The sequence below is a fragment of the Arachis ipaensis genome, chromosome B05 (genome assembly GCF_000816755.2).
Source record: "Arachis ipaensis cultivar K30076 chromosome B05, Araip1.1, whole genome shotgun sequence".
NCBI lineage: Eukaryota > Viridiplantae > Streptophyta > Magnoliopsida > Fabales > Fabaceae > Arachis > Arachis ipaensis.
In genome coordinates, this window is record NC_029789.2 from 20,483,411 (window position 1) to 20,490,579 (window position 7,169).

Genomic DNA, 7,169 nt, shown 5'->3' on the forward strand with positions numbered 1-7,169 from the left:
TTGGTTGAGAAATGAAAAAAAAAACAAGAGGAAATGAGAAGAGGCCAGGTTGTCACTTTCATAGTCTGTGGTTCATGTGAGAATTGGTCAGAATGTAGAGCTTGCTGCACACTGATTAAAAAATGATAGCATGGGTGCCAAGACCAAATTTTTTGTAAACTTTTCCCTGTTCATATATCATAACAAACAAAATTCCAAATACGACAGAAGAATAGTAAGTGATAACAACATACGGTGGATTTTATTTTGCATATCAAGAATATTGATTTAAGTTGAGGAAATTAAATATGAATTGTCATTGAGGTCATACTAATATTTAACACTGCAATGAGAAGTGTATTGAATGGTTATAATAATCAACTGCTTAGTCAGCATAGGGAACAGTTCTTAGTTTATGCATTTTTATTCTAAGCAAGAACCCGGGGCTCAGTGAAGTCCAAGCCTTTCCCATTCCATGATTTTATTTTCAATTCTATTCCATCATTTTAAGCGGTATAATCAAATGGAAGTTGCATAGTTGTTACAATCAGCTTTAATAAAGAAAAGAAAATTATCTCACTTCCTTCCCTTAAGAAAGTCGTTGAAGAATAGTTCCTTTTACTCCATTAGACAACCATGGTTAAAATTAACTTAGATCCTTTTATATTGATGCTGACTATATTACAAATACTAAATTTAGAGACTATTAGGAAAATACATTACACGGACTTCAATTTGAGGGTTAACGGATTTCTTCTTCATGTGTAGGTAGGTTCTTTCAATCAAGGCAACCTAGCTTTGCCTATTGATTGTGACTGAAATATATGCATGACACATGTAAATTATTATTGACTAGCAGTATATTACACGGCAAAAAAGAAAGACTAGTAGTAATAATTCATTAGCTTAGAATAAACAAGAATGAATAAAAGGAAGGCATGTGATAATACCATTACCATATCGTATACCAACCTTGTGTTTGACTAATACCGTTCATAAAACCATCAGAATGAAGTGCTTCCTTAATTACAAGTTCCGGTCAATTTCCTAGATTTTATATGAGAGAGCTGAATGGATCTACACTAAACTATGATGAGGAATATCCATGCTATAAAGTAAAAGCCATGATTCCTTGAGTAACATACATGCTCTATCAGTCTAACTTACTTTTTGGTCTTTTGGCTGAAAAGGTGATCATGGACAAGGACAAGGACACACCTTTAGTTATGTATATGTTTGTCATTTGTATGTTATTGTTATGTGTTGGAAGCAGCACAGACCCTCTTGACACATATTGTCCAACTGAATTCCCATTATATAGCAGCAACAGCACATTTGACAATAACCTGAAGCTTCTTTTGGGGTTGCTGCCCTCCAACACGGCTTCCAAGAATGGCTTCTACAACACATCCGTGGGAGATGGGGAAGACAAGGTGTACGGACAAGCACTGTGCAGAGGAGACATCACCAACTCCACAGTCTGCAAGGAATGCATTCAGAAAGCAAGCCAAGATTTAACAAAGATGTGCAACAGTGAAGATGCAATCATATGGTATGAGCTTTGCCAAGTCCGCTACTCCTTTCAGATGTTCTTCACGAGTATGACTTACACCGGGAAGTATCCTAACCATAATCTTAAGGAGAAGAATATCTCGCACCCTTCTGGATTTGATCAAGTCTTGGCATATCTGATGAACAACCTCTCACAAGAAGCAGCTTTTATTCCTGCCAACAACATGTTTGCAGCAGGGGAGATTCAATATTCTGGTTCTGATGGTATCAAGAACAAGAAGCTTTATGGACTAGTCCAGTGTACCAGGGATACCTCTCAAGCAGACTGTGCCACTTGCTTGAGTTCTGCCTTAACAGAACTTACTCAATGCTGCTCCTTCCGAGAAGGCGGTATCATTCTTAGTCGGACTTGCAATGTGAGGTTTGAATCATACAGGTTCTTCAACCATTCATCAGCAAAGATGCTGCTCTTTCCGACTTCCAAAGGAGGGGAAAAATGGAAGCCATGGATGTTTGCATTGACAATTGGTGGTTCACTCTTAGTATTAGCAGTTACTATTTTGCTGTGCACTGCTTGCCTGCTCCGCAAAGGGGACACAGAGAGAGGTGAAACTTGTGTAACTAGAATTCATTATCATTGCAAAACAAGGAATTGCAAGCCTAAGCTCTCTTTTTCTTACAGATGAAGAAAGGATCGAAAGGACGCTACTACAACAGTTGGCAAGCTCCAAGAGCGTAGCAGTTACACAGGAAGGTGACCTGATTAGCTCTGATGAACTGTCGTTCATGAACTTAGCAACCATTAAGGATGCCACTGATGACTTCTCTGATACAAATAAACTGGGACAAGGAGGATTTGGTGCAGTGTACAAGGTAACTAGTATGTATAATATAATCGTCTAGAGTTCGTTTTGGCCTCTGTAGTGTGCTGTAATTTTGGTATCCATATTGCAGGGTGTTCTACCAGATGGCAGTGAAGTTGCAGTTAAAAGGCTATCAAAAAAGTCTTGGCAAGGGATAGAGGAATTGAAAAATGAGGTCATACTCATTGCCAAGCTTCAGCATAAGAATCTAGTGAGGCTGTTGGGGTGTGGCTTAGAGGGGGATGAAAAATTTCTCATATATGAATTCATGTCAAACAAAAGCCTTGATCAATTTATCTTTGGTTAGTTCATGTTTTGCACATTTTTTTCCATTAACCTTCCAAATGTATCGTTAATCCATTTTTACATTTTTTTGGAAACTGCTTCATTTTAATTTTTTTACATCAACATGGTATTCAGTTGACTTGTGCTGTTGCTTAATATATTTTCAAGACCCAGAGAAACGTTCCGAGTTTGATTGGCATACTTGGTATGGGATTATCAATGGCATTGCGAGAGGACTGCTTTATCTTCACGAGGAGTCTCGGCTTAAAATCATTCACAGGGATTTAAAGCCAAACAATGTGTTGTTGGACCATGAAATGGTTGCCAAAATATCAGATTTTGGTATGGCTAGGATATTTTACGAGAATCAAAATACAGCAAACACAAAGAGAGTTGTGGGAACATAGTAGGTCAACTCTCACTTTTCTTTTGTTTTAGTTTATGTTATTGCCATAATATATATACTTGGGATTATACTTCCATTCCATGTACTTTTATATAATTATAAACCGATATGATGCTTATGTATAAAATACAGTGGATATATGGCTCCCGAATATGCAATGGAAGGACTCTTCTCAGTAAAATCGGATGTGTTCAGCTTTGGTGTCATGTTGCTTGAAATAATCAACGGGAAAAGAAACAGTGGGTTCTACACAACAGAACTTGCCCCAACACTACTGGCATATGTAATTAATATATAACTTCACTAATTGAAATACCGGATTTTGTAGCAGTAGTGTTCTTTAACTTGAGCTAATTATTTCTGAATTCTAACATGACAGGCATGGCAGCTGTGGAATGAAGAGAGGAAGTTGGAATTTGTGGATCCAGTGTTGTTGGAATCGTGTGTGGCCTGTGAAGTTGTGAAGTGCATGCACATTGGGCTTCTGTGTGTGCAGGAAGATCCGGAGCTGAGGCCTAACATGTCAAGCGTGGTGGTTCTCCTAGGAAGTGAACAAATGGCTCTTCCAAAACCAAGTCAACCAGCATTTTCATTGGGTAGGGCGTTTCATGTTGATCAAGATCCAGGTCCAGCCACTACAACCAATCCTTCTATGAACGGGGGGAGTATATTGTCCAGTGTCTTACCTAGATGATTGATCGATTAAGTGTGATATATCTAAGTATGTTGAAATCAAGGAATGTTTACTTGTCGAATGCAAAGTACGTCTAGTGGATTATGCTTCTTCTCTTTGAATGTTCATATGTTTACCTCAAGGCTTGATCACTAATCACCGTGCCTTATTCTGTTTAATGTCTTTTTCATGTATTTTACTATTTTATGAAAGAGATATGTAGTTTACTATTAAATAGAAAAAGACAAATGTCCCTTTGGATTAGCACATGGTTGTTTTCCATGGAAAACAACCCTCTTAAATAAAAAAAATGCAAAATAATTGCTGAAACATTTCGAAAAGACAACATTGGCTTATTAGGAGACAAATATTCCATCCTTCATTCTATGATATACTACTTATGATATATATCTTGCAAAGCAACAAACTTATCAGAGAAGGCAGAGAGTAAAAAATAATAATGTCTCGCTCCCTCAACAGCAGAACTTTATTCTTGATTCTAATCTCAACTGTGCTGATGAAGCACGGTAATTCAATGCCAACATACAATTATCATGACTGTAAAGATCCATTATTGGAGAATGCAACCACCGGTGCCATTTTCCAATCTGATCTAACTTATCTTTTGAGGCTTTTATCTTCAGCAGCTTTCTCTAAGAGCTTCCACAAGGCTAATGTTTCCACAAGGCTGTATGGCCTCTTCCAATGCAGGGCTGATGTGTCCCAGGTCACCTGCAAAAACTGTACCATAACTGCCAGTATAGAAATCAAAAGCAAGTGCGCATCGAAATCTAGTGCAGTAATCTGGTACGACGAATGCATGCTTAGGTACTCCAAGGAACAGTTTTTTGGGGTGGCGCAAACTAAGCCATTAGTATTTGCTTGGAACATTGACGACAATAATAGCACTTCACCGACTGAAACTTATCTCAATGTACAAGCAGTGATGTACCAGTTGATAGAACAAGCCTCAAGTAGGGATATGCTGTTCAGTGTAGAGAAATATAAGGTAAATAATGGGTCCGAGGATAGATACGGGTTGGTGCAGTGTACAAGGGATATAAATCGCTCTTCATGTGCGTCTTGTTTGTCTAATTTGATGGATAGATCTAAGACTTGTTGCGAACACAGTGTTGGGTGGCGCTTACTGGCTCCTACTTGCATTATAAGGTACGAGAAGGATATCTTCTATGATAGTTTAGAGCCACTAGTATCACCTAATACTAGCAAACCGAGACTACCATCGAAAGGTAAGGAATCGCAACTTGTTTATTTTGTGAATAACTACTTACGCTTAACCATTTTCTAATCACGATGGAAACTTGAACGAGCAGATAACAGAAATCGCACTGCAAAACTCCTTATACTCCACATGGTCATTCCAATTACGGTTTTTATGCTCTTCTGTCTTGTCTGGTCAGCTCAACCCAAGGAAAGACGAAATCAAGGTGCGTACCAACTGTTACAAGTTTTCTAGTCTCTATTCTCTACTACCACCATATTTTTTAAAAAAAATTTGCCCAACTTTCCTAACAAGATCTTTAACTCAGGGGAACAGCTTACCGATGTAATTCAAGTAAATAAGTTGAAAGGTTCAAGTAGGTCGTACTTTAAGGATCAAGGAATGATTACACTCGAAGACAACAAAGGAGAAGTACAGTGCTTTAGTTTGAGCACGATTAAGGTTGCTACCAACAGTTTTTCTGATGACACTAAGCTAGGTGAAGGTGGCTTTGGGCCCGTTTTCAAGGTTATACTTGGACTTTTCCACAGAATAATAATTACCATCCACATTAGGAAAATATTGTGGGGCAGTTTATCAATCTCATTGATGAGTTGGTAGATTAGTATTTTAGCTGTGCTTGTTTTTTTATTTATGATTTATATTTTGCAAATCACACGTACAGGGGAAGTTAAATAATGGAAAGGAAATAGCAGTTAAAAGGCTTTCATTCAAATCAAGACAAGGCATTGAAGAATTCAAGAATGAAGTGACGTTGATTGCAAAACTTCAACACAAAAATCTTGTTAGGCTCTTGGGATGCTGCCTTGATAGAAACGAAAAGCTTCTTGTCTACGAGTACATGGCCAACACCGGTCTCGATGCTTTTCTATTTGGTTAGCTCTTCCTGTCACTTACCTATACTTTTCCTAATCATATATATACATATTTTCTTTCTGTTTCCTATATACACTGGTCACGATCTTTTCTACTCTTATCCTGCCATGCATGCAGATCAAAACAAACGTGGAAAGCTGGACTGGCCTAAGCGGGAAAAAATTATAAATGGAATTGCAAGAGGTCTTTCATATCTACACGAGGATTCCAGGCTGAAAATTATTCATAGAGATTTGAAAGCTAGCAATGTATTGTTAGACCAAGACATGAATCCCAAGATATCAGATTTTGGGACTGCTAGAATATTTTATAGCGATCAAATTGAAGCAAGCACCGAAAGGGTTGTTGGTACATAGTAAGTACTACCAGTTCTCCCAGTTCAACGTAAATCCATATATACGTACGATGGTTTCTTCAATTCACTTGCTATCATTCTTTTGCCGGCCAGCTATTCCGAATAACTCTACTTCATAGTTAGCTCATTTATGGTTAACGTAGTTTCTTTCTTACTGTATTAATAATAACTTGAATTTTACTAAGGCTAATGGACTATATGGAGAGGTTGAGCCTTCAAGAACCTTTTTCTTTTTATTGGTAATTGGTTGAGATAAAACATTCACAAATCTCAAATTAGTTCCCAAACCGGATGATTAAACGTGTAGACACTTGACATTGCATTAATTAATTTTTTAAAACAGCATTAATGTATAAACCATTATGACCCTGTAACTTGATAGAGGCCAACTAATGTGTTTACTTTGGGTTATTCCAGTGGTTATATGGCACCAGAATATGCTTTGGAAGGGTCATTTTCGGTCAAATCTGATGTTTACAGCTTTGGGGTACTGATGTTGGAAATTTTAAGCGGGAGAAAGAACATTGGTTGGATGGTACAGTGTTTACCCCTTCGTGAGATTTAACAGGCATGGCGACTCTGGAGCGAAGGCAAGGAGCTGGAATTTCTGGATCATGTCCTGGTCAACGCTTGCCCCATAGATGTGGCGTTGAGATGGATTCATATTGGACTGTTGTGTGTTCAAGAAAGGCCCAAAGATAGGCCCACCATGTCCTCGGTTATTTTGATGCTTGGAAGCACTACAGCCCTTCCTCTACCACTTGCACCTCCATTCTCTTTAAGCAACTATTATGATAATACAACTGACGAATTTTCAATAACGGAAGAAAAAGAGGAGGAGGTGGAAGAAGAGGAGGATGATAATTCCAATCCTTTTTCAGTAAAATTATAGAATTGAATTCTAGTGTTTGAAATGAATGAATAAAACTATAAAATTGAATTGAATTTTAATATTTGAAATGTTTATTAAATGAACT

At 37.8% G+C, this 7,169-nt stretch overlaps 2 protein-coding genes across 3 annotated transcripts; both read left to right on the forward strand.

Moving 5' to 3' along the window:
* On the forward strand, positions 905-3,829 carry LOC107640337 (cysteine-rich receptor-like protein kinase 15). Of its 2 annotated transcripts, none has more exons than XM_021123320.1 (6): positions 905-2,097; positions 2,174-2,364; positions 2,446-2,656; positions 2,775-3,045; positions 3,178-3,328; positions 3,425-3,829. In XM_021123320.1, exons 1-6 carry the CDS (start codon positions 1,125-1,127, stop codon positions 3,737-3,739), a joined length of 2,112 nt encoding a protein of 703 aa, XP_020978979.1. In that variant the 5' UTR covers positions 905-1,124; the 3' UTR covers positions 3,740-3,829. The 2 variants fall into 2 exon arrangements, with proteins under 2 accessions (XP_020978979.1, XP_016199349.2); XM_016343863.2 differs by having other exon boundaries at positions 907-2,097; positions 2,808-3,045.
* Positions 4,164-7,137, forward strand: LOC107640338 (cysteine-rich receptor-like protein kinase 25). The gene is made up of 6 exons (XM_021123321.1): positions 4,164-4,968; positions 5,053-5,166; positions 5,269-5,468; positions 5,626-5,836; positions 5,955-6,192; positions 6,610-7,137. Exons 1-6 carry the CDS (start codon positions 4,179-4,181, stop codon positions 6,755-6,757), a joined length of 1,701 nt encoding a protein of 566 aa, XP_020978980.1. The 5' UTR covers positions 4,164-4,178; the 3' UTR covers positions 6,758-7,137.

What these genes read in the sequence shown, in the direction of transcription:
- LOC107640337 (XM_021123320.1), top strand. Translation starts at nt 1,125, where the DNA reads ATGCTCTATCAGTCTAACTTACTTTTTGGTCTTTTGGCTGAAAAGGTG. An exon ending in CCTTGATCAATTTATCTTTG is followed by an intron (nt 2,657 to 2,774) that starts GTTAGTTCATGT and finishes CATGGTATTCAG; the next exon opens with TTGACTTGTGCTGTTGCTTA. An exon ending in AAGAGAGTTGTGGGAACATA is followed by an intron (nt 3,046 to 3,177) that starts GTAGGTCAACTC and finishes TATAAAATACAG; the next exon opens with TGGATATATGGCTCCCGAAT.
- LOC107640338 (XM_021123321.1), top strand. Translation starts at nt 4,179, where the DNA reads ATGTCTCGCTCCCTCAACAGCAGAACTTTATTCTTGATTCTAATCTCA. An exon ending in ACCGAGACTACCATCGAAAG is followed by an intron (nt 4,969 to 5,052) that starts GTAAGGAATCGC and finishes TTGAACGAGCAG; the next exon opens with ATAACAGAAATCGCACTGCA. An exon ending in CAAGGAAAGACGAAATCAAG is followed by an intron (nt 5,167 to 5,268) that starts GTGCGTACCAAC and finishes TCTTTAACTCAG; the next exon opens with GGGAACAGCTTACCGATGTA.